Source organism: Notechis scutatus, chromosome 3 (assembly GCF_049901735.1).
Source record: "Notechis scutatus isolate UNSWTSFEM ecotype Mainland chromosome 3, rNotScu1.2, whole genome shotgun sequence".
Taxonomy (NCBI): Eukaryota; Metazoa; Chordata; class Lepidosauria; order Squamata; family Elapidae; genus Notechis; species Notechis scutatus.
The window spans coordinates 162,266,607-162,291,569 of NC_142011.1; the positions used below are offsets into that span (position 1 = coordinate 162,266,607).

The 24,963-nt window shown below is 32.9% G+C and overlaps 1 protein-coding gene and 1 long non-coding RNA gene across 7 annotated transcripts in view; one reads left to right on the forward strand and one right to left on the reverse strand.

Annotated features, from left to right (window-relative positions):
* MIB1 (MIB E3 ubiquitin protein ligase 1) overlaps positions 1-24,963 on the forward strand; it is a 48,425-nt gene that overhangs the window by 12,791 nt on the left and 10,671 nt on the right. For 5 of the 6 annotated variants that reach the window (XR_003371092.2, XM_026670314.2, XM_087961613.1 and 2 more), the window contains exons 7-14: positions 1,109-1,292; positions 2,617-2,761; positions 5,387-5,520; positions 6,151-6,258; positions 7,234-7,431; positions 8,823-8,974; positions 21,484-21,616; positions 24,604-24,690. Coding sequence is in view for 5 of the 6 variants with exons in the window: in XM_026670314.2 (XP_026526099.1) it covers positions 1,109-1,292; positions 2,617-2,761; positions 5,387-5,520; positions 6,151-6,258; positions 7,234-7,431; positions 8,823-8,974; positions 21,484-21,616; positions 24,604-24,690 (1,141 nt within the window). In the remaining variant the exon portion in view is untranslated. The remainder of the gene's footprint in view (positions 1-1,108; positions 1,293-2,616; positions 2,762-5,386; positions 5,521-6,150; positions 6,259-7,233; positions 7,432-8,822; positions 8,975-21,483; positions 21,617-24,603; positions 24,691-24,963) is intronic. The other variant, XM_026670315.2, reaches the window with a different exon arrangement.
* On the reverse strand, positions 18,103-19,078 carry LOC113413799 (uncharacterized). The gene is made up of 3 exons (XR_015748876.1): positions 18,949-19,078; positions 18,752-18,851; positions 18,103-18,258 (listed from the first exon to the last, which is right to left on the reverse strand). It is a non-coding gene; the product is annotated as an uncharacterized LOC113413799 (long non-coding RNA).

Sequence of the window (24,963 nt, forward strand, 5' to 3'; positions counted from 1 at the left end):
TTAAATTGCTCTCATTCTAAAAAACATGGCTTTGACCTTTCTTTTCTGTGTATTTTGTGATACTGTGATTTTGGCAGTCATATATTTTAAAATCTTTTTCTTATTGTTAGATGAGATGTGCAAAATGTTTTCAGTAAGGACACTTTTTTGAGATCAGATAATTGTTTCAGGTTTAAAACAATTCACTCTGAACTCATAGCAACTTTACCAGAAATGTTCCAAGCTGAAACAGAGTAAGCTTGAAACAGCTCTGGTAAGGTCAAAACAGATTTATCAAGGTTTTTTTTTTTAAGTTGGAAAAGACTACATTGAATTTTGAGAATACCTCTAATACTTAACATGAATTTATCTTTTTTCACAGTTGTCACACATTGAGTTGGTGTTTTCTAGTTATGTTTCACAGCTTAAAATCCCTTTGCCAGTCAGCCATTACAATCTAAAATGCTGTTTTATGTCTGTGTAGATTCTGTATTAAATTATGACACTGTTTTCCCTCTAATTTATATTGAACTATATTTGCAATTTTAATTTCCATTCTCCAGGTTTGAAATACTTTTTTTATTCAGGCCTTTGACATAGATTAAGGTTGTGCTGTCCAGACAGTTTAGAGTTAATGGGATTTGGGATAGTTAGTTAGGACTTGTAAGCTGTCCCCTTAAGGGGATGCATCATGGTAAATGTAGTTAAGGTATCCTGGGAAATGTAGTCCATGTCATGTGGCCACATCTGTAACCCTGATTGGTCACTGAATTGACCCTTGGTGGGTTGGGGGAGATTTCCCTCACTCTTGCCTGAAGCCATTACCATGCGGCTGCTTCAATCATTATGGGGTTGAGGCTTTATTATCTTCCTACACCACAATTCAGATATGTAAAGGATTGGACATTAAGAAGAACCTCATCATAAATGTGAGTTGACAGGATGCCTGATGAACCAATAAAAAAGACTGTGTGGATGCTTTGTGGAGTTGATCTATCTGCCTTTGTACAGTGCCTTTGTACAGTGATGTAAATGAGGGGCAAAACTGAGCAATAGTGAACTGTGCAGTTATGCTTTCATAAAACTGTAAAATCACTTGCCATAATAATATGTTATTTTTACTTTTTAGATGGACCTTTAACCCTGCTGTTCTTACTAAAGCCAATGTTGTCCGAAGTGGAGAGGGTGTGCAAGGTGCTGAAGGTGGTGCTTCACAATTTCAAGTGGGTGATCTTGTCCAAGTTTGTTATGACTTAGAAAGAATTAAGTTGCTTCAAAGGGGACATGGTGAATGGGCTGAAGCAATGCTTCCTGTAAGTTTATATACTATATTTGTTGTTATTATTTGAAATTAAAATGTGGATAAATTTATTTCAGGACCTTCAATGAATGACAGTGAAATTTTAGAAAATTATGTAAATTATGTCCATTGGAGAGAGGTTTCTCTTTCCGGATAAATCCTATTGATAATCAGGTATAATGAATAAGTAGGAAGGAAATGACTTTCTGTTGGATAGTTTAGTCCAGCAGTTACCATTATGACTGCTGGACAAGTAAGCAATAGTACATTAGGACAAGTAAACAATAGTAATGAAGTTGGAATGAAGTTTGATGAAAATATTAAGTCTACCTATTTTTAAGCATTATTGAGTATTGATATGAATATTATTGAATATGAAATGCAGGTAGTCCTCAACTTACAACCATTTGTTTAGTGATCAAAATTACAACGGCTCTGAAAAAAGTGACTTATGACCATTTTTCACACTTGCAACCATTGTAACATTCCTGTGGTCGTGTGATCAAAAATTGGACGCTTGGTAACAGGTTCATATTTATGATGGTTTGCTGTGCCTCAGAGTCATGTGATCATCTTTTGCAACCTTCTGACAAGCAAAGTCAATGGGGACGCCAGATTCAGTTAACAACCATGTTACTAACTTAACAATTGCAATGATTCACTTAACAACTGGCAAAAAAGGTTGTAAAATGGGGCAGAATTCATTTAAATGTCTCACATCAACATAAATCTGGGCTCAGTTGTGGTTGTAGGTTGAGGACTATCTGTATAACATTCATTCTCTCAACTATATCTTAGATATAAGATTAGACATTTGTACAATCATAAAAAAAAATTCTAGTATCTTAACAATGTGAACATCATCTGGTAGAACAGATTTCCCCAACTTTCCGGCTTTGTGGACCGGCGGGGGGAGGGGATGGTTCGTGCAAGTGGCGTGCATACACATGTGCCACTCATACTAATGGAGTACACACACAGCACTTGCCCACTGCTTGTGCAAGTGAGGATGTGCATACTCATGGGCTCACTGGCTGTTTCCATGGTCCAGTTGCAAACCCTTCACAGCCCACTGGCTGTGGCCCATAGGTTGGGGAATTCTGTGGTAGAAGATCACTTAGCTAAAATGAGTTGGATTATTTGATTCCTGAACATTGAAAATAATAAAAATATTTTATTGAAATAATAGTAGAAATGAGCTTATTTTTTTACATATCAATGATTGATCTGCAGTCATTCATTATTAGGTCAACATTCACAGAACTTTATTGAATATAGAATAAGATATCCATTTAAAGTGGTGATTTTATAATTAATATTAGTTTTCTTTAATCTAGACCCTAGGTAAAGTTGGAAGGGTCCAGCAGATCTATTCGGATAGTGACTTAAAAGTAGAGGTTTGTGGAACGTCTTGGACATATAATCCTGCAGCTGTGTCAAAGGTAGCATCAGCAGGATCAGCTATAAGCAATGCATCTGGTGGTAAGTTAGAAGCTAACAAATGCTACCAGAAATTGAAATTTTGAAATCTGCTATGTTGCTTAGTTTTAAATTTTTGTTGCTGTCTTTTAAGAAGAGCACTTTCATTTAGAATAGTTCTAAAATACACAGTGCGCAGCTTACTCTTGAATATTTTGTTAGATACATGAATTATGATTTATTTAATACATGAATTATCTATTTAACCAATTTACATGACCTCCTGACTCATAAATTGCAGCCTTGGTCAACTAACAGATAATTAAATATGGAACAAAAGGAACCAATGAACACCAAAACCACAAAACCACAGCACAGTAATCGGAAGCCAATTGCAGTATGCTCTCATTGAAAAACCAGTTACCTGAATGGGCTTGTCTCCTGATTTGCAGTGAAAAAAACAGGCTATTATTACAGAAGGGTGACACATTCTGCCTTCTGTCCTTTTGGCTCCATCAATTTTTATTCAACAACTTTATTCCTACTGTACAGTAGTTGTTCAAGTGATGAAGTGTTTTAAGTTTTTTTATTCCTACCTTTTGTTTGCTACTTTCATTTTTATTCTTCACAGATTTCTGTAACTTTACTTCCCCCACTCCCCTAGCAATATTATTTTATGGTTTGTCACACGGTCAGCTAGATGTTCAGACTGGGTTTGGCATCCACCTATCGAGTCCTTCCAAAGGACTGGGATAAGCAAATGTCAATGTTTGATAGCATGAGAGATATTGTGACAGGATGTAAGCTGTTCTGAGTAAAGCTGCCTTTTGCAATTGACTGATGGTGAATTTGTCAGTGCTGATGACATTCAAGTGGTGCTCCAGTTGTTTTAGGATTGCATCCAATGTGCCTATTACTATTGGTTCTACCTTTGCTTTCTTTTGCCATAGTTGTTCTGTTTCTAATTGCAGGTCTTTGTATTTTGTTAATCTTCTCCAGTTCTTTCTCTTCTCTTCTGCTGTCTCCAGATACTGCCAGGTCCGCTGTCCAGACCTTTTTGTCTGTCTTATCAATAGTTATTAAGTCTTGGGTGTTATGTGGCAGGTCCCTGTCTATATGAATTCTAAAGTTCCAGATCAGTTTAGCTTCTTCATTTTCTATGACTTTCTCTGTTTTATGATCCCACCAGTTCTTGCTTGGCCATAAATGGTATGTCTTACAAATCTTTCAATGCATCATTGTTGCTACTTTATCATGCTGCTGTTTGTAGTCAGTCTGTAAAGTCATCTTATAGCAGATAACCACGTGATCCATTGTTTCTTCAGCTTCTTTGCAGTTGGCACTTGCTGTCTTCTCAATTCTGGTTTTGTCCACATTTGTCCTTAAGGCTTGGTCTTGTAGAGCAGAATTAGCTCCTCTGTCGTCTTCTTCGATTTTTCTGCTCTTAGCCATTGTCAGGTGTTGTTATTATCTGCTTTGCCTGGTATTTTTTTAATGAATGCGCCATGTAAATACTTTGTCTTCCCATGTCTTTTTTCTGTTCTTCAGTTAGTCTTTCTTGTAGTTTGGTCTCTCTGGTAGTCATAAGCCTTCCTGTTATAACTTCATGCATCTTCTTCACTGTCCTTGAGATATTTTTCCAATGCTCTTTTTTCTTCTTTAACAACCTGATGTATTTGCAACATTCCACGTTCACATATTTTGTTTGGTAAATAGAATTTGTCAATATCAGTACAAGGATGAAGGGCATGATTTATTGTCATTATTTTTGGGTCTTCCTATCCAGGGCCTTTAGTTCTGCTTGAGTCCAGCCCACTATTCCAGTTCGGTATCTTAATGACTGGAATTGCCCAGGTCTTAATTGCCTTGATAGTATTTCCTTCACTGAGTTTGGACTTTAAGATCTTCTTCACTCTCTTGATGTATTCTCTTCTAACATTTTACTGGACTTAGTATGTTTGATGGTATCATCTTGAAGGATGCCCAGGTCTTCATCCAGATTCTTGATGTTATTTCCATACTGCATTTTGGTTCCTTCAGTTTTCATTACTTTTTGCCATTTTAATGGTGAGCATAGCACTTTTGGCAAGTCCAAACAACCTTTTCAATATCTTGGATGTATTTATGTACAGTGTTGAGCACTATTCTATTTATAATGGTTCATTGCATAATTCAGCCAGATCTTTAGACTGGATTTGGCATTTTTGCTGCAAGATGTAAACTGTTCCAAGTAAAGCTGCTTTTGCAATTGACTGATGGTCAAAATGTCAATGCTGATGGTATTCCAGTGGTACTCCAATTGTTTTGGGATAGCACCCAAGGTGTCTATTACTATTGGTACTGTCTTCACTTTCTATTGCCCCTATTGCAGAGCTTTGTATTTTGTTATTGTTTTCTGTAACAGGAATAATCTTCTAATCTTCATTACCTAGCAGATGGTAAATAAAATTTAAGCTTACTCTTGGTGGACTCATGAATATCTGCTCCACCATAATGTTTCCATTGTAGGAAATGCTAGTATGCAGACATGATGTAGGCAAGTAGCAGATGTTAAAGCAATTTTAAATAATATTGGAATGTTGATTGTTTGTTACATGTGTATTAAATAAAAGTATTTTGTTTAAATGCAACATTATGTTCAGATACTATATACCTGGTAATATTAATTATTTTGCTTAATATTCACAGAGAGATTGTCCCAGTTGCTGAAGAAATTATTTGAAACTCAAGAATCTGGAGATCTTAATGAGGAACTGGTTAAAGCAGCTGCTAATGGAGATGTAGCAAAAGTGGAAGATTTGCTTAAAAGACCTGATGTGGATGTGAGTATTTAATTATATCATTCCTGATAAGAGGAATTAAGAGTTTCTGATCAATAATTAGAGGTTCTTGGAAAAATAAAACATTTTGTAATCAAAATAAAGATAGACTTTTATTTCCCAATTTTTACTGTTGCAAATAAGAAGTTAATTATGCTTAAAAATAGGAAGACCTACCCACTTCAACATTTGGTTCATTGCTTTTTGAATGTACGGTTTTGCTTCAAATGGTTCAAAAATTTGCCTTCTAAGATGTTCACATTATAATGTTCTCTAAATAATTATTTTGCTTTGGAGTGACATAAAGTTTGGAAAAAACAAGTAATTAATCTAATCTTTTCAAGTTGCTCACAACTTGCCAACCAGATAATTTTTTCCAATTCAGTTTTTTAAAACTAATATTTTAATACTTCATGTGTTCATATCCTGCCTTTCTTTCATAATTTATGGCAGTATGTATAAATCTAGTTTTCTCTGTTATTATACTTAGTAAATTAAAGATAATTTGGAAAGACAATTGATCAGATCCCTAAAAGAAATTTTTTCTTGACATTATATTGCTATTAATGAGCATAGTTATATTCTTAATGTCTCATTTTAAACTTCTTTGATTTTATTAACAATATATTTTAGGTGAATGGGCAATGTGCTGGACACACTGCTATGCAAGCTGCAAGTCAAAATGGACATGTTGACATTTTGAAATTGCTTCTGAAACAGAATGTGGATGTAGAAGCAGAGGTATTTGAAAGCTTAAATGTTTAACAATAGTTAGTAAAATGTATTTATTATATTTTAGTTAAATATCTGTATTATATTTTAAAATGTTAGTTAAATATTTTAAAACAAAATTGCCTAATGTCATGGACTATTGTTTGTAAGATAATATTTCTTTTATTGCTAATTATGTAATTATTTAACTAGCTTATTGAATGGGTCCCTTTCACTTGATTTAATTTTGGTAATAGCCAATGGTCTTATTTTAGGGTTATTTAAGGATTTCATTCCCTCATGTAAAATAAAGTCAGGAAAATGAAATGCAGGCATACTCTCACTCAACTAGATAACCAATTAACTATGGTGAATTGAACCAATTTTGCTGAATTGAAATTAATAGATATTTTCCTATAAAAGAGAAGAAACTTGACATTTACGTATTATGCTACTGCTGTACCGTGGATGGTTCTTTGCACTAGAAGTTGAGTTATTGACTAGGCTGAAGGTTGCATCCAGGAAATATCAGAAGTTATTAATACAGCAGTTCATAAGTAAAGTTCCTCTCATAAACAATTGGCTATGACTAATATTTAACAGCAAAATAAGTTGCTAGGAACCATGATGATATAGTGGTTAGAATGCAGTATTGCAGGCTAATTCAGCTCACTGCCGGGAGTTTGATTCTCACCATCTCAAGGTTGACTCAGCCTTCCATCCTTCTGAGGCCGGTAAAATGAGGATCCAGATTATTGAGGGCAATATGCTGACTCTGTAAACCCCTTACAGAGTAAAGCACTATGAAGCGGTATACAAGTTTAAGTGCTATTGCTATTTTACATGTTAATTCTGTCTCAATGTGAAGTAGAACTATACACACACATCATTTACTTTTGATGCTTGATATCATCGCATCCTTTTATTAACTATGTACAACAATTTAAAAGTCTCCCACTAAATTGTAGAACAAAAATATTATGCAGCTGAATTTTAACTATTTAGGACAAAGATGGAGACAGGGCTGTTCATCATGCAGCCTTTGGTGATGAAGGAGCTGTGATAGAAGTTTTACATAGAGGCAGTGCAGATCTCAATGCTCGCAATAAGCGTAGACAGACACCACTTCATATTGCTGTGAATAAAGGTCATCTCCAAGTTGTGAAGACATTACTGGACTTTGGTTGCCATCCCAGCCTCCAGGTAATTTGACTTATTGTTTACTTTTTTTTTGTAACTATGAACTCAATTTGAGTATTTTTTCATGCGTATATAAATTTGAAATATTAAATAGGGTTAGCCTCCAAGTTATAATTTGGAGTGTAATGTCAGAACAGGGTAATGTTCAGCTTTCCATCCCTCCTATCAGGATGTATGGAAGCATTGAATATATTGAAGGTAATAGTAGCTTGGATGTGATGCAGATGAATAAACTAAGAGTAGTGCTTTTGGTTTCTATCAAATCTGAGGAACAATTATTTCCAGATAGAAAGGTACACCATTGTAAACAGGAATTCTTTTAGTTTTGTGACACTGTTGGAATGTTTCTGTTTTACCTGCCTTTGCTACTATCTAAACATGGAGTTGACTATTGATGTAGAAGTTTGTCAAGGGGAACTGGAGAAATTACTAAAAGAACAGAGTGTCAGTAGTGACTTGGTTGTTCATTACCTCCAGAAATATAGACAGCATAACTCAAATATAAAATTGCCAGAGAGTAACAGGTATTGTCCATGTCTGTGAATTTCCCAAATTCAAATGTGATACAGAATGCATGACTAAATATGCTGTTGGCTAAATTCAGCAAAGGTCTTACTACATTCTTATATCAGGATATTTCTTTTTAAATGAACTTTGCTGAGTTTTCTTTTGTATAGATGGGGAAGATTTATTTAGTTGAAATGTCTATTTCTATAGAAATTTATTGTATTATATGTTAATTTGATTTTTTATAATACTGTTTTTAATTGGAATACTAAAGTGGCATTTTTTCTATTGGGAAAGGCAGCATCAAATTAACTTTCTCTGAAATTGCTTTCAAGGCATTTTCTATTTTCTTATTGCATTGATAGAGATCACACCCATGAATATTTTCTGTAGGTGTTCTGTCTGATAGTTTCTGTGCTTGAGGCTAGCTCTACAGCTTATGGCCTGAAACAATAGCCTTCCCACTTTTATTGGGATCATTTGCCATAAATATGCTTCAACAGCATCCCATATCAAGCTTAGCTTACATAGTTAGTGATAGAAAGTATATTAAATCACTTGTATTTTAAGGTATTATTACTGAGTAAGCTTGAAATATTTTAGGGCAATTCTTTTCCTGCATCTCTAATATAATATCTCTATGCTTTAGGGGAAACAGCATTGTATTGATGCCTTTCATGATATAAGGCATCTTAACATTTACACAGAGGATGTTGTTATGTTGTGCTAATTTAAGATCAAGTCAATTCAAAATTATACAGATGTATTCTGTCTAAACATCAACACATTTTTTTTCATATTTAGCTATTTTTTTTCTTGAAGTTTGATAGGTAGTTAGGGAGGGAGATAAATAAATTGATATAAATTGACTAATATTTATTTTTTAGGATTCTGAGGGTGATACACCTCTTCATGATGCAATAAGTAAAAAGCGTGATGATATTTTAGCAGTCCTCCTGGAAGCTGGAGCAGATGTTACTATTACAAATAACAATGGATTTAATGCTCTTCATCATGCTGCATTAAGAGGAAATCCAAGGTATTGTATAGGTTTATTGCTTTCTAATGTTTGATAAACATAGTATTATAATAAAAATGTTAACATTAGTTCAGAAGAGTTTTAACATTAATTTTTCTATAGCTCAGTAGAATATATAATTGAACACTATAGAATTGATGTAGTGAGTATTTGAACAAATGCAGGTTATACTAAATTATCCATATGGTTAATTGTTTTGTGTGCAATCAGATGTTTGTTCTCATGCAACTACAATCTCTAAAAGCATCATGAGGCAATTTAGAATTACATTCACTTTATTTTGCAAAGATTAAGACTATATAAAGAATGTGAACATGCATATATAAACTTAATGTGAGCAGCATTGTGACAACAAATACATGCCCAAGTACTACCCCATCAGCTTTCTTACTAACTGACTAAGAAGTGAATTTGAGACATGCTATTTAAATTGTGCAGAAGAATGGGATAAAAGCTTGTGGAATAACAGTGCTGATATTATAATTAATATACACAGGTTACAAAGCAATTACACAAAGTCATAGCGAACTGAATCAGTATAACATTTTGCTTTTTCTGTTGTGATGTTAAAACTCAGAATCACCCGTTGAAACTAATTATGGAGGATGTTTAAGTCCAATAAAATAAAGTATCTTTAGCACCTACACAGGATCTTTGCCTTTCTGTTTAAATATTGTAGTTGTGCTATGCCTCTTTGGATACGTGACAAGAATGGCAACATATGAAGAAAAGAAGTGGGGCTTTTATCTGATCTTCTCTCCCTTGTCATTCCCCCCCACCCCCTGCCCCCACACTACTGACTACTTTACTGAATGAATAATTAACAGAACTGTGAAAAGCCTTTAAAGAAGTGATTCGTAACATGTGGACATGTATACAAAGCCTTTCTTTTCAAATTGCTAAAGCATGCTTGCAAAGCTTGTGCAGCTGCTCTTGACTATTTCCATATGTGTGGTCATACACAAACCACTTGGCTTTGCTTTTGCCTCTTTCGAAGCAGCTGCATGAGCCTTGCAAACCTTATGGCTTCTTTAATGATTTGTGAATAAATACTTCATACGGGCTTATGCGTATTACGAAGCCTCTCTTTTAAAGGCTTTGCCCAAGCTTTATTGTTAAGCTGTGGAATTTGCTGCCATCAGACATGATGGCTGACTTAGTTTTAAAAATGGTAAGATAAATTCATTGAAGTTAATTCCATCGGTGGCTACTATTCTTGTTGGCTGTTTGCTTCTTTTGGGATTGCAGATAAGAAAAAGATGCCCTTGAATTGAGCTTGACTCCTGATGAATTCATATAGTTGGCAACTAAAACAACAAAGCAAAATTGAATTGTGAGCCTCTTCTTCTGGGGTGTTTTTTGACTTGATAGACCAACTTACAGCCCTGGTATTTTTTTTAGGTCTTTGATTCTGTCTTTTGAGCCTTGATACTATTACTTGCTGAAATAGAATCATAGGCTGATATATTAAATGTCATCTGAGAAGCAACAACAGTATAGGACTATCGCTGTCCTATCCTATCCATGTTTGGTCTAATGCATCTGGTTGGTCACTCTACACAATCAAACAAAGAGTGCTGGACTGGACAGGCCACTGGCCTAATTCTCTAGCACTCTTCTTGTGCCTGTGAACCACATTATAACATGATACATTTTCTGATTTCAACTATGGACTCTCTTTAGATCTAACTACTTTTTAAAAAGCTTAATTTTCAACCAGTCTATGATAATCCAAAACTTGTAATTAAGTTTACAAGCTATAATTTATGTCATGGCTAGCTGGTATGTCAGCATAACTAAAATTGCTCTTGCCCAAAAGGGAATGGAAATGAATGTATAAAGAGGGCTATTGACTGAATGTTTTAAATAATATTCTGTAATCATTAACTATCTGGTCATTTAGGGATTCTATCCATATTTCTCTCTTAATTGACTAATGTAGGGCTGTCAAACTCCTGGCCTGTGGGCTGGATGCTGGTCACACCCACACCCGCTTTAGTGAAGGGAAAAAAAGTCCCAATACGTCATGTGGCGCTACTGTGACAACATGAGTTTGATAACCCTGGACTAATATATATCAAACATTGGTACAGCACCTGAATTAAGACGATAGCAATTAATGGTATTCAAATCCAAAGTGAGAAAGTTAAATTGGATTTAGCATGGACATGTTTGTTGTACTTGTCAGTAGCATATTTTTAGCATGCTTCGAGGCCAGGAAATATTTTTGATTGGTGTTAGCACATTAATTCAAGACTGGCCTTCAGAACTTGGGTTGAAAACTACAAAGTAATACATAGGAAAATACATTATCTAATAGCAATTCACTGAAATCTTGTAATTTAATGGTATTTTTATTCAGACACTAGCTTAATTTTTGTTTTAGGACAGGCAGTGTTAATTTAATGGAAAAAGAAAAGATGTTGAATACATTTTTGTCACCCTACTTGTAGTTGGTACTAATTTAATTCTTTATTTTGTTGCATATGCAGAAAGTGAAGAATCAGTTTTAACTATATTTTGAAATTCTATAGATGATAAAAAAAATTGTCTCTGAGATCCCATCTGTGTGCCATAAGGGATAAGATCCAAAGTCTAACCCAAAATTCCAAAAATGAACAGTAAAACATAAATATAATCATATTATCTAATTTCATTCTGTATCTGTTATTTTTAGACAAATTGCATTTAAATCTGAAGGTTGCCTCTAAGCTACTATAGCTAACAGGAAATGATAATTTTCCCCCTTTTAAAAACTCTTTCAGTTAATGATCACTACCTCATACCTGTGTTTCCCCGATAATAAGACTGGGTCCTCTATTAATTTTTGCTCCAAAAGACGCATTAGGACTTATTTTTGGTTAGGTCTTGTTTCCTAGAAATATGGTACTAAATGCGTCTGGACTAGATGACAATTTTAACTGAGGCTTATTTTGGTGGTAGGGCTTATATTACAGGCATCCTGAAAAATGCTAGGGCTTATTTTCTGGTTGGGTCTTATTTTTGGGAAACAGTGTTTTGCTTTCTTAAGTTACTAAAATATGCAAGTAAGATGGCACTAGACTTTATGGCAGACAAAGCAATATATATTGACTCTACAAACAACCTCATAAACTCACAAATAGAACATTGAAAAATATACTTTATTGAAGAAAGATAAAAGCCATACGTGTGGAGAAAATCTATATACTACAGAACTTAAGATCTTTTTCTCTTCTCCCCCTCTTCCTCCATTTAAATTCTAGAGTTTTCACTTCTGCTTTTTTGCATCTAGAGAAATTTGAACATTTTCTTCCTGTACTTGAGATTGTGAAATATCATTCATTGTTTTTATATCAAATCTGAGAATTGCCAGTTCTTGTTATAGCTTCACCCTGGGCATGGAAATGAATTTCTAGGAAAGCAAACCGTGCAATCATGAGCCTAGCACTGGAAGATACAAGAAAAAAAGATTCAAATACATAATTTGCTTTTATTGAAAAAGATACTGCCCTAATAACAAATATCAACTACTACAGTTTTTATTAATCCAATTATGTTAATATGTCAGGTTCAGGGTTTAATTTTTTTTTTGTCTCCCCCCCCCCTTATGTGATAAAATACTTTTTCCTGCCCATTCTAAGAGTACTTGTACAGTTTTTTGATACAATTTTTTTAAAAAAAAACTACTTCTGCCCTTGGCAGCTTCAGCCATTACAGAGAGTCACCTTAGGTGGTAAATTCTGGAGTGAATGTGGACCACCAACAGCAGGCCCAGTCTAAGTCTTCCTTCTGTGTTCCAGGTTATTTCCTCTGTCGATAGCAAAGCTGTTCATGCCATACCAGCTTGTCTAATTGGTTCCAAAATTCAGGTAGAGGATGATGATCCATCACCAGTGCTGAAATTACATTAGCTTCTGGTCCATTCAGTTCAAAATACAGGAGAGGAGTCTTCACAAAATAAAATTCCTACAGTTCATGTTCGATTTCTAATTCATGTCTTTTCTTTTGGAAACATAGTATCTAGCAATTAAGCCAAGCAAGATCAAACCAACTTATTATTTGGATAGTTAATGGCTAAGAAATAGCTGTACTGTAGGCTACTGTGAGAAGTCGAAACAGGAAGAAAGTAATACCAACCCACTTCAGTATTCTTGCCAAGAAAACCAAATGAATGCATCTATAAAATCCTCAGGAATCAAACTTGATTTTGAAATAAAGAAAAGGAACAAAGTTATGCTAACCTTCCCAGAATAGGTTCTGATGATCAGTTTTGTATAGGTTTTCTCTTTTTAATATTCCTATTATTAAAAATCAGTTGATAAAACTACTTGTCCCGTAGTGATCAATACATAGCTACAGCTGGTTGAAGGGGACCAAATCCATTAAACATGCGATTTGATTCCATTTTACCAGCTTAAGCAAAGCATTGAAAACCTAGTTTTGCCATCAAGCCTGAGACCCTGAGCCAGTTTCTTGGCCATGGTTATAATGAAGGTGTGATGTCAGGAGTGTTCTCTGCTGCTATTTTATGTTATTTATGTTGTTTCTAATTTCAATTATTTTTACTCTGGTTTTATTTCTATTTTAACTGTTAGATGCCTGGAACCATTTATATGAGATGGGTGCCCATATAAATTTATTAAATAAATAAATTGAAGCATACAGGTGTTTCTCCATTAAATAAATATCAGATATGGGGAATCATACACTCCCTTACATTTAATTTTTGTTTCGAATGCTTCATTTTTATATTATTAAAAATAGAAAAAAAATAAACCTAAGTCATCGAAGAAAATTATAGCTTGTAATAATGCTCCTTCTTAGTTATTTTCATTTCTTTGGGTGAGAATATGAATATATTTTTACAGACGTTTACTGAAAAGAATTAATTAGAGAACAAAGTCACAAGGTTTGACTTTTTATAATTGTTCTCAAATATAACTGGTTAATATTTCCAGAATGAGTTTTATTTTGAAAGACTTTTTCTGTTAACTGGTTAGTTCTATAGTTATTCTATCTACACCTGTTTTTGAAAAATGACTTTACAATTTTTGGCATATGGTTAACATATTTCAGCATATCATTTAATATGCATATGTTTTATTAATAAAATGGGATTCATTTTTAAGTGTAGAACAGCATCTTATTTGAAGGCATGTGAACTTTAAGCCATTCTAAATTGGGATAAGATTAATTTGGGCAGTAATAATGCATAGCTTATATGAAATCTTTTATTGCAAAGACATATTTCTCTAAATATTCAGTATGTTTATACTTAGGGTTTAATAGAAATTTATCATATATAAAACTTGAACATTTAAAACTGTATCTATTTTTGACAGTAATATGGGACTGCACTGGTCCAGCTGTTCAAGTATTCTTTTAGATGGCAACAGTTTTCATGTACTGGCTATATCAGGGCAAAAAGTGACCATGGAAAGAAGTATAGCAGCATTTGATAATGTCAGCATCTGTTATCCTTGTCAGTCAAATGGTTGAGATGTCTGAATTACAACTGTGTCAGCAGATGTCCAGAGTTCAGTTTGTACTTCGTTAGAATTCAGCAGCTGACATAAGTAAGGGAGTGACATTTTAGCATGACTGACAATATTCAAAGAAGTATTAAGATTTGTTTTTATAAAGGTGCATACATAATTTTATGTAAGGCTTGTTTTAGTGTTGGTGTATAATTATGTTTTGGGAAAAAGTACAAAGTATGTTGTTCACTTTATAAATCATCATCGTTTTTAAAATGTGACCCTACAGAAGTTAATATTTAATGTATTGCTCAGATGACTTATTAGAAATAGGCAGTGCTTCATAGAATTCAGACAGGTTTGCCAAGTTTGTTGCTAATGAAGGCTGTTCTCTGATCATCTGTTGATTATAGAATAAAATGTGTTAATGACAATTCCAATATTTATTTCTGCTTTGCACATTTACTCAATGAATTATAATTAATGGTTTAGTAAAGGTATAGAACAATTTATTTGCAGGAAAATCTTTAGTTTCTGTTTAAATAACAAATGTATTGTTAAATTCTTAAGAACTAATGGTATATTTTTTTCTGGCAGAAAAATCTGTATATGAATAAACTGACAAGATCTTAAGAGATGACATTTAGAAATTAAATTTAAAATATGAAGCCCAAGAGCCTAAATGTCATATACTATAAAGTTTAATCCCACTTAGCCTACTTTGAATTTTCAGTCAGAAAACTATAATATATTTTACATACTAACATCCTTTGTTATACTTCTCTATAGCTAAACATGAAGGATTAAAATTAATTCTTTTTAAAATAATGAGATATTTTAAAAACAAGATTTACTTTAACAGTATTGATTGATCTCCTAAAGAATAATTAGGTTAATATTAAATAATGGGAATGCTGACCTTTTAGCTGTTCAATTATTCTGTGAACAGAATGAAATAAAAATGTTTTACCTTACAGAACATCTTAATTAGTTTTGCAGATAGGAATGATACTGAATCTGCCAAACTTAAACTGATTTACTTTCATCTGATGAAATAAACTGTTTAAAAATATAGACTTACTTGGACATACAGGTTACTGATATTTCATTTGCTTGCTACATTTTTTTTAGTCATAGACCAAAGCAAAGTAAAACAAAAAGGAACTATGTTAGAAAAAAGAAAATACAAAATTGTCTTTTCTAGCATATGTGCTGTTAGCATCTGGCAAAAATTCTTCTTACACTTTGAACATTTAAAGGCGGGTGAAGATTGCCTTGGCAGTTACAGAACACAGTAATATTTCCCCTATCAAACATAATACTATATTTGTTAAATAAATGTGATATAATATTCAAATTTAATTTTGATTAATGTCCATTTAATATAAAGAGGAACTTTATTTATTTTATCCTTTTTTATTTCCAGCTGCAGCAATGGTTTCAAATAGGTGGGAAAGCCATGTGCTGCAAGCAATCTCTTATTTTTGAGGCTTTTAATACCTTGCAGGTTAGCACTGCCAAATAGCAGCACAATTCCCCACAGATTTTTTTCTTCATAAAATGAAATAAAATAGGGGCCTTAAGCAGCCAGTAGATTAATTATGTCCCCGAAAAGATGCTAAAAGAGCAAAATCATGGCACTGCTTCAGCTCAGTGGTGCAACGCATCTCCTTCTACATCAAGCCAATTAAATTCTATTGACATGCTTGCAAATGGGAAAATTAAAGGCATGGAGTGATTAAAGGGTCCCACTTTGCCTGTGCTACCTCAATGTGTATGTGTGCATGTGTGTATAATTCTTTATCTGTCTTAAGACTTCCTTTATATGAGAGCCAATTTACTCTAGTGGTTAAGACACCAGGCTAGCCAAGTAACTATGAGTCTAAATTAATCTACCTGGTTGTTGTGGGAAAAATAGGAAGAGCAAGGTGTATTATATGTGGTTGCTGTCTTGAGTTACTTATAAAAAATAATAAAGATAAGGTAAAAATAAATAAAACATGCAAGAGTACATGATGCTTCCCCCCCCACCCCACCCAATGAGATACAGTCAAGAGGGGTAATGTTTGAGCTGTTTAACTGGGATTATAAACATATTAATAAACTCTTCCACTGAATCTTCAGTGGAAACAAGGCAATTTTAGCACAAATTTTAGCCAAATGCAACAAAGGGTGCCAATATGCAATAAATATTTGGTAGATTTCTAATGGAAAAGTTAGGTAGAAAAACAGGGGGCAAGTCTTTGTCGTAATATGTTCATTTTAGCATACATGAAAAACCTTGCTTTTGAACCATATTTTATGTTGAACCATATTTTATGTCCACAAGTTCATATTATAAGGAATATTCTTGACTTTTAGTATTAATTTGGATGGTTAGACAAGAGATCACCCTGAGAGGTTTTTTTTTTTAAGTTTCAGAAGCAATACTTATTGTGGTCTTCAAAATTATGATCCAGAAATCATTCTGTATTTTTTAAAATTTGTGTGCTGTTGCATTGTATGCTATGTCGTGGGTGTTTTTATTTAGGTTTTGAATTAATAAAACAAAAATAAATGATTGGGCAAGAGGGCTTTAAACAATTGCCCCATTATTTCCCCCTCCCTCCAGTATGTTTTATGCTAATGTTCATTTGATCCTTTTACATATTATCTTCACTTTAAAAAGCCATGACTTCCACGTGAAACATAATTTATTTTTCTTTGACTGGTTGTTCACTCCTGCCAAAAGTACATACTTCTTTACATTCCATAATATTGTATGTTCATATGGGTACATAAAGAAGTATGTGTTCTGGGCAGGTTTTTGTAGCTGCTATCTGCTGGATAAAACTGGACATTTCGTCCCCTTTTTAACCTAAAGTATAAAATAGTAGTAGTTCCTGGTAAATTTTAAAAACACATTTTTGCTCTTGTTTCTTAGTATCTGGCCTTATTACTGAGAATTAAAGCCTTCCTGTACTTTACATGTACAATAATTTAAAACACATTAAAACAATTGTTCTTTCATGAAGATTCAGGTACTTGTTAGGTTTTTGTTGCTTTTTATTGGCTATTAAGCCTGGTGAACAGCACAATTTCACCAAAGTTTGATTATGCAAAATACCTTCATGAAATGGTAATATATGTTCATGTGTTCCACTCTGAGCTTGCATTATCGTTGGTCTTCACTCATATTTTATCATACTTATCATATTTATTTATTTTAGTATCTGGTGAAGTGGAAAAAATGATCTATTTTGTAACGATGTATGCCTCTAGGAAGAATCTCAGTTGTTGTATTTTATAAATAATGAGAATATAGCCAAATACATAGCTGATTATATTCCAAGAAAGAAAATAAATTGCAAATGTGAAGATTTGGCCTTTACTTTTAATTCAAACCAAAGTGAACTAGTTTTTGCAGGACATTTTCAAATTACAAAAGTTCACATTAAAATATACTTTTTGATGTCAAAATTGTAAGTTTAGTGGCTCATATACCTTCACAGGCTTAGTTAGCTGATACTGTAGTTTATCTTTGTATTCATATTAATCATAAGACAGAAAAAAACCCAGTATCAGGTTGCAAAAAAAATTGAATTTTTTTAAAAAAGAAATATATAGATAATTCATTTTAAATGATACATAAATCCTTTTGTAAAGTATATTTATAATCGGAAGAAGAACATTCATCCAGTACTTACATATTTTCAAAAATTAGGAAAAAAAACCTCCAGTTGATCATGTTAAAGAAAACCAGTTGTTCAGTTTCTGCAGCTCAAGAGAAAAAGCTAGTGCAGCTGATAGAGAGCAAATCAGAGACTAGCAGTAGCTAGCACAATTCTACAAGAAGAAACAGCAATGCAGCAGAACAATTATAACTTGCTTGTTTCAAATTTAAATTATATTGCTCATGCTCTAAAATAATATTTTTAATCTCTTAGTAAAAGTACTTTTACTAAATCATGCCTTATCCTACCCTTTTATATATAATGGAAATGAATCCACAATGAAATGTAAAAGTAACAATGGAGTAAATGCATTTCTGTAAAATTAATTTATTTTGAAATGCTAAAATATTAGTAGATATAATACTTAAAATACGATTAACAAGATTTCTTGTCCAATAGTATTAAGCTATGGTATTACTCAATTAAAGCTGATTGTTTCCCATATTAACACTTTACACTAGAAATACTTGATATTTTAGCACACTACTAGTATGTTAAGCTGCAATTGAGATTAATATAAAAAATACACAAATTATTAAAAGATACATTCAGACATGAATCCTTTAAATATGTGGAATAATTCAGGTCTTCTAATGCTCTATTACCTGTAAGCTTATCATGCAGCATTTGCAGTTGGATGACCTAGAGAGAGACATCAGCAGCAGCCATCTCATCTTGAATGTTCACTCTATCGCTGATTCAGCTCTTCATTATGTGGGAGGGGGGAAGCAATGGAGAGGTGAAAATGAATACATATTTCACTATAAAACAAGTATAATTAAAATAGGAGCGCATATCTTACAAGGTATCTGTTGTGTTTTCCTAACCATTAAGGTGTTGTACATAGAACTAAGTTTCTTGAACCTGCTGGACAGAAAACAGAAATATCCAAAGTAGATGCTAGAAAAACCCAAAGAAGGATAATCTCATTTGTTTAGATAATTGAAAATGATTCAAAAATGTTCATGAGATTGTAAAAAAAAAAAAATCAGCATACACCTTCATCCATCCCCCCTTCTCAAGCAAGTATTGTTGCTTTCTCCATAGATAGAGGACTTGATTTCTTCATGCTTGAATTTTAGTTCCCAGACAGGTTGCTTGTAGTTATTTTTCATTTTTAGAGGTCAATCACTGCTTTTGAGGTCAGGACTTCCACATGCATGCTGTTTAGCATGAATCCGTTTGCTACTCAGGGCACTAGCAAAACTATTTCAGCTTTATAGGCAGCCAGGCATTTGAAACATCCACTCCCAGGCTGTCTTTTGCCTCTCTCTTCCCTGACCATATTTAGTCAACCATTGCAAAAAATAGTATCTCAACTGTTGGTTGCTGTTCCAGGAACAGACGGTGCCTCTGTCTTTTACTCTGCCTATTGCTCTTCCTGCAGTTTTACTACTCAGTCCCTATATGTGTGGTATCAAATTCGATGGCATGTTTCAACTTAAGTTTTTCTAAAAAATTTTTTTATTGATGTTCAAATTCTGATATCTCAGTCACTGTGTTTATTCTTCTAAAAATGAAAGCAAGATAATAAGAGGAAAGTCAGAATGAAGTAACATTTCAAAAACTTTAGAAATCCTTGTTTTGTGAAAAAGATAATCAAATACACTATGGAATAAAGAATCAAACCTTTGTGATAATCAGGATGGAAGAAACTATGTTCTTAGTTTTAATTTTAAATTGAAGTTTTGACTTATAACTTGCATTTTATTTTAGAAAACTACAGCGTATCTTAGGAATATGTGTATATATATTAACTTTAGTTTGCTTGTCTTTAAAACATTTTTGAGTTTTTCTAATTTTATTTGTACATTAAATGTGATTTGTGTTCTGTCTTGACAAAATGTCAATAACAATAACAGGCATAATCTGTAAAACATTCTACAAAAGTATAACTTTTCTCTGATTGCTCTTTTTGTGGAGAACTGAAGGTTGGTAACATACAGAGGTTAGTTGTCCGTTGCTCATGAGAGAGTGTAAGTAATTGGACCCCTCTGTTAAGTATTTTTAAATAACCATCCAGAATAGTTTATATCTAGAAGTATCTCTAGATTTGTATTTTTTTCATAAACCTACCTTACCTTGATAAATCTATGTAGCAATGCCCATATTTTCATTATTTAAATGGCTACCAGTGAAAGGATTTCTTTTATGGCACTCTATATATGGAATGGATACATTGGATATATGATTATATGTATATGATTCTCCCCTCCCCAGTGTGTGTATTATTCCATTAACTGTTTTTTAAGACTATTTGATAGCATTCAAAAATCTTTCTAATGAATTTATTATGTGTGTTTTAATTATCTGTAAACTACATTGAAAAATGTTTTTGAGATAGGATATAAATATATTTAAATGGTAAACTACGCCAGGGTTTTCTTGTCCTCAGTTTTTCTAGCTCTTATATTATGATCAATGTAAAAAGATTTATATAATGTCTGGCAAAAAAGGAAGACTTAAAAGCATTTGAAGTTGCCTTTTAAAAAGAATAGTTTTTAAGGTTTTTAAGAGGGGAAGTCTGAAAGATACACGTTCCCCAAGCTGCACAAAAATACATATACATGCTTGTTATATAAACCCCCCCAAGCTACACAGAAGTACAACACCTCATATTGCCAGTATGAATTCCCATACAAAATTCCATTCATATATAATTGGGAAAAGAAAGTATGAAATGTCAGCATGGTAGATTGAAACACAGCAGGTGGTGTATAAACTGCAGGAACATAATTCTCAAACATGAAGTAATGATATTTGAGGCTAGGGGGAAGAGTAAATAAATGTGAGATACAGGATAGTGTTGACTTCCTTCCCATTTTCAAAGCCTATCATTACTAGATTTCATTTATTCATTTCTCTGATATCTGATAGGTCGCCCACTCATGGTAGCTAAAGCAGTCACAAATATCTGTATATATTGCATGTGGCAAACTGAGTAGGAAATTTGAAAAATATATTTTGTTATGAAATTATATATACATTTTCTCAGAAGTAAGCCCCATTGAGTTCAGGGGAATTAAATCATTACCGTATTATTGTAAAATAGCTATTAGTACTAAAAAGTATATTAAACTAATATAGTTTTATGGTGATGTATAAGACAATATGAATAAACTTCAGAACTGGACATGGGAGTACTAGAATAGCTAATATGGATTCCATTACCTAATTGAGAAAGAATGTTAAGGTTTAATAGAATGGATAGTATTTCATATAAAATCTGTTTTTCAGTAATAATAAAAACTGGCAATCTAATCACTGAGTTTGGGATGTTACACTTAAATGGAAAATTTAATACTGATATAATCCTTTACATTTTTGTCTATTTCAGTGCAATGCGAGTATTACTGTCTAAACTTCCAAGACCATGGATTGTAGATGAAAAAAAAGATGATGGATACACTGCTTTGCATTTGGCAGCACTTAATAATCATGTAGAAGTAGCAGAACTTTTGGTACATCAGGTAAAATTTCCTATTAATTGATTTCATGCCAGAAAGAAAGAATATATTATTTGTTACAAATAGATCCATACATTTGCTTAACAAACCATTTTCTACATCCAAATAAAGATGTTTTTTTTACTAATTATTAAGGCATTGTGTCACTACTGATTCTCTTAGTGATACCAAGTGGGGGTAGTACTGATTTTCAGAAACTTTAATATAATCAGCTATTTTATCTTGTACTTGGATATTTTATTGAAATTTTGAAGATGCATATATTCCTTTCTTTTAATTTGTATAGCCACTTTTGTGAGACAAATCCCTTAAACAATTGAAAAATACAGTTTATTCAAAGAAGAAAGCGCTGAACCTTATCCATATTTGCTAAGAAATAAATGAAATATGAAAACCTAATGAAGCATTGAATGAATTTTAAATTTTAAATTCAAATTGAAATTTCAATTGAATTTGAAACAATGAAATTGTTTACGTTGGCTTACCTAAGCAAAAAAAAACATGAATAAATAAAGTTCTACTATGTTCAAAATAAAATAAAGGAAAAAAGAACAATATATCAGCTACTGTAACCTTGAGATAATGACAAAAGAGCAGCCAGTAACCAAGATAAAACAAGAAAATTGAGTCATTCAGTCACTATATTCACTGCTCACTCTTCTCTAACAAAACAACATGTTATAAAAAGCCAGATGAACAAATACAATTGAAACTTGTTACTAATATTTAAAAAAAGCTATAGAATGCCCTTTTATTTTGAATTTTTAAGTCATATAAATTGCATCCTAGTTTACCAAATGAACTGTATTGGGTTTATTTCATTCTATTCAATCATGTCCAAGTCCTTGCTAACTTAATAAATCACATTTTTGGTCACCCAGTTTAGATTTTGAGAAAGCTACAGGCATAATATATCTTAATTTAAGGAGAGTATGTGACAGTATCCCATGACAATCTGATTACCAAGCTGCTTAATTGTAATCTGGTTGGCGTGACCCTTTAATTGATACTTAATTGGAAATCATATTTGAACAATGTTCATAAATGGTTTCTCATCAAAATATGAGACATAATGTGTGGGGTGTAATAATAATAAATTGGATGGTTAGTTACTTAGGAGGCTTAGTATCGTATCCTAGGAGACAAAAATAAAGGAACTTAATTAGAAAAATTGGCTAGAAATAATATTATGAAAGTAAACCTAGATATACAAAAGAAACTGACTGAAGTTTTAAAAATTGAAAGGGAACTACAAATGATAAACCAAGAGAATGACCTGGAAAATATTTTCTTATTGGATCTACAAAAGAGGCTTGTTAAAAATTTGAAGAGATCTGTGTGATAGAATAAAGAATTAAAGAGAAAACTCCTTTGACAATATATGTTTGATGTAAAAATTAAGTCTATTAGAAGAAAAAGGAAGGAATATAAAGTTGATTTATTTGATCAAGGTTAAAGTAAGTCATTTTTTTGCAAATGAACTTTCTGCTAACATCAGGATAAAAACGTTGGTATTTTATGGATTTGCTTATGGTAGATAAAGGATGGAACATGGAATGAAGAATTACCTATTTAACCTTATAGGAGTGAAGATTTAAATTTGTTTATACTTGTGTTGAAGGCTGGAAATCACTTCTGTACATTTCTTTTTCCTGCACTATTTATTTTTCCATTCTCTTCTCTAAGTTTAGTTTGTATTAGTTTTTATAATTGTAGTTAAAATTCTTAATAAAATATTTTTAAAAGTACACCTTCTCAGTAGGGGTGCCTGCCCTCTAGAACAAGTCTCCCCTTGTGATTTGGATTCCCCCTCCTGCCCCCCATTTTACTGTTGTTTAAAAGATCCCTCTTTACCCAGACCTTTGGTTAGGGAGAGCGAAAGCCCTTGTTCCTTAGCACTTGTTATCTTTTATCTTTCTTTCTTTATGTTTGATTGATTTTATTGTAATTTCCACTGTTGAGTTGTTCAGAGTCAGGTGGCATATTAGTTTAATGTATTACTATTAATTAGTTTTTCATCCAGAAGCTATATTTTGTTCCAAGCCAATTCAAATGTTTGAGCTATGCTTTGTGTTGACCAAAGAGGTAAGTTGATTTTATCCACTCAATATATGGAGATTATGAATTCCTATTCATAAATTGTCTCAGTACTGTATACACCATCTCCTTGTTTAAATCCATTCCTTAAGTTGGTATGGTAGCTAAATGATCACCCAACTATAAATGGTCACTAGACAAATATGTGACAGAGAGAGAGAAAGAAGGAGGGAGGGAGGGAGAGAGAGAGAGAGAGAGTTGCTGCAAAGATCACTGGTTGCTTCTTTCTTTTTTTAGATAAAGTTATATTGTATAGTGTCCTGTGCCTGACCCATTTTCCTCATTTTCATTAATCAATGTATTTCTTCCCATGCTGCTTTCCTCCGCAGAGTAGTGCTTCCCTAAAAAGTACTAACCTCAAGTGAACAAGCTTAGCTCTATAAACTTAATTCGTTTATTAGAACTCTCCCACAAGCTGATACTGCTGCCCCCAATTGACCAACCGTAATCAGTTTCACGCTGAAAGCTTTTGTTGTCAGGCTCTAAAATTTGGTGGTAAGTGCAGGCTCTGGTTGGTCAGAAAATGATTTAGCATCATATTTCTGAGCGGTCACTAAATGAGGTAGCCCTAAACAAGGAGTGGCTGTAGTGTGAAAAAATATTAAGTTATTTCAGTAGATCAAATTCTTTTTAAATTTTGAAAACAGCTAATGAAACATTTCATAAACTTACCATATCAAATATGGATTCGTGGAAAATACTGATAAATGCAAAATAGAAAGAGTATGAAAATTCAGTTTCATAAAATACATGTACAGATATTTTTAGTTGGTTTTAACAGTGGAGAAATAATGATCTAGTATTTTTGATTACGCTATCATATACTTTCTTTTGCAAGTACCCTGATAGTTCAGTTCAATTAATATGAGTAACATTTGGGATTTCTTTTTCAGGGCACAGCTAACTTGGATATTCAGAATGTAAACCAACAAACTGCATTGCACCTTGCTGTTGAAAGACAGCACACTCAAATAGTGCGGGTAAGGCATTTAGAATGTACCAGAAGAATTGACTTCTTCTCAACTATACTACTGTAATGCAGTGTATTTCTAAATGGATTTCTAAAAGGATTATGCAATAAGAGAATTTCTTTCCATTTTATGCTCTTATTTTCCTTCCAGAGAGATTAATTGGAAATGTGGTCTCTTTAAATGACAGTCTGGTTGCTTTTCCACTTATATATCATGCTTAAATTATTTTTAAATATATTAATATATTAAATATTTATCAAAAATCAAACACACTGCTTATGC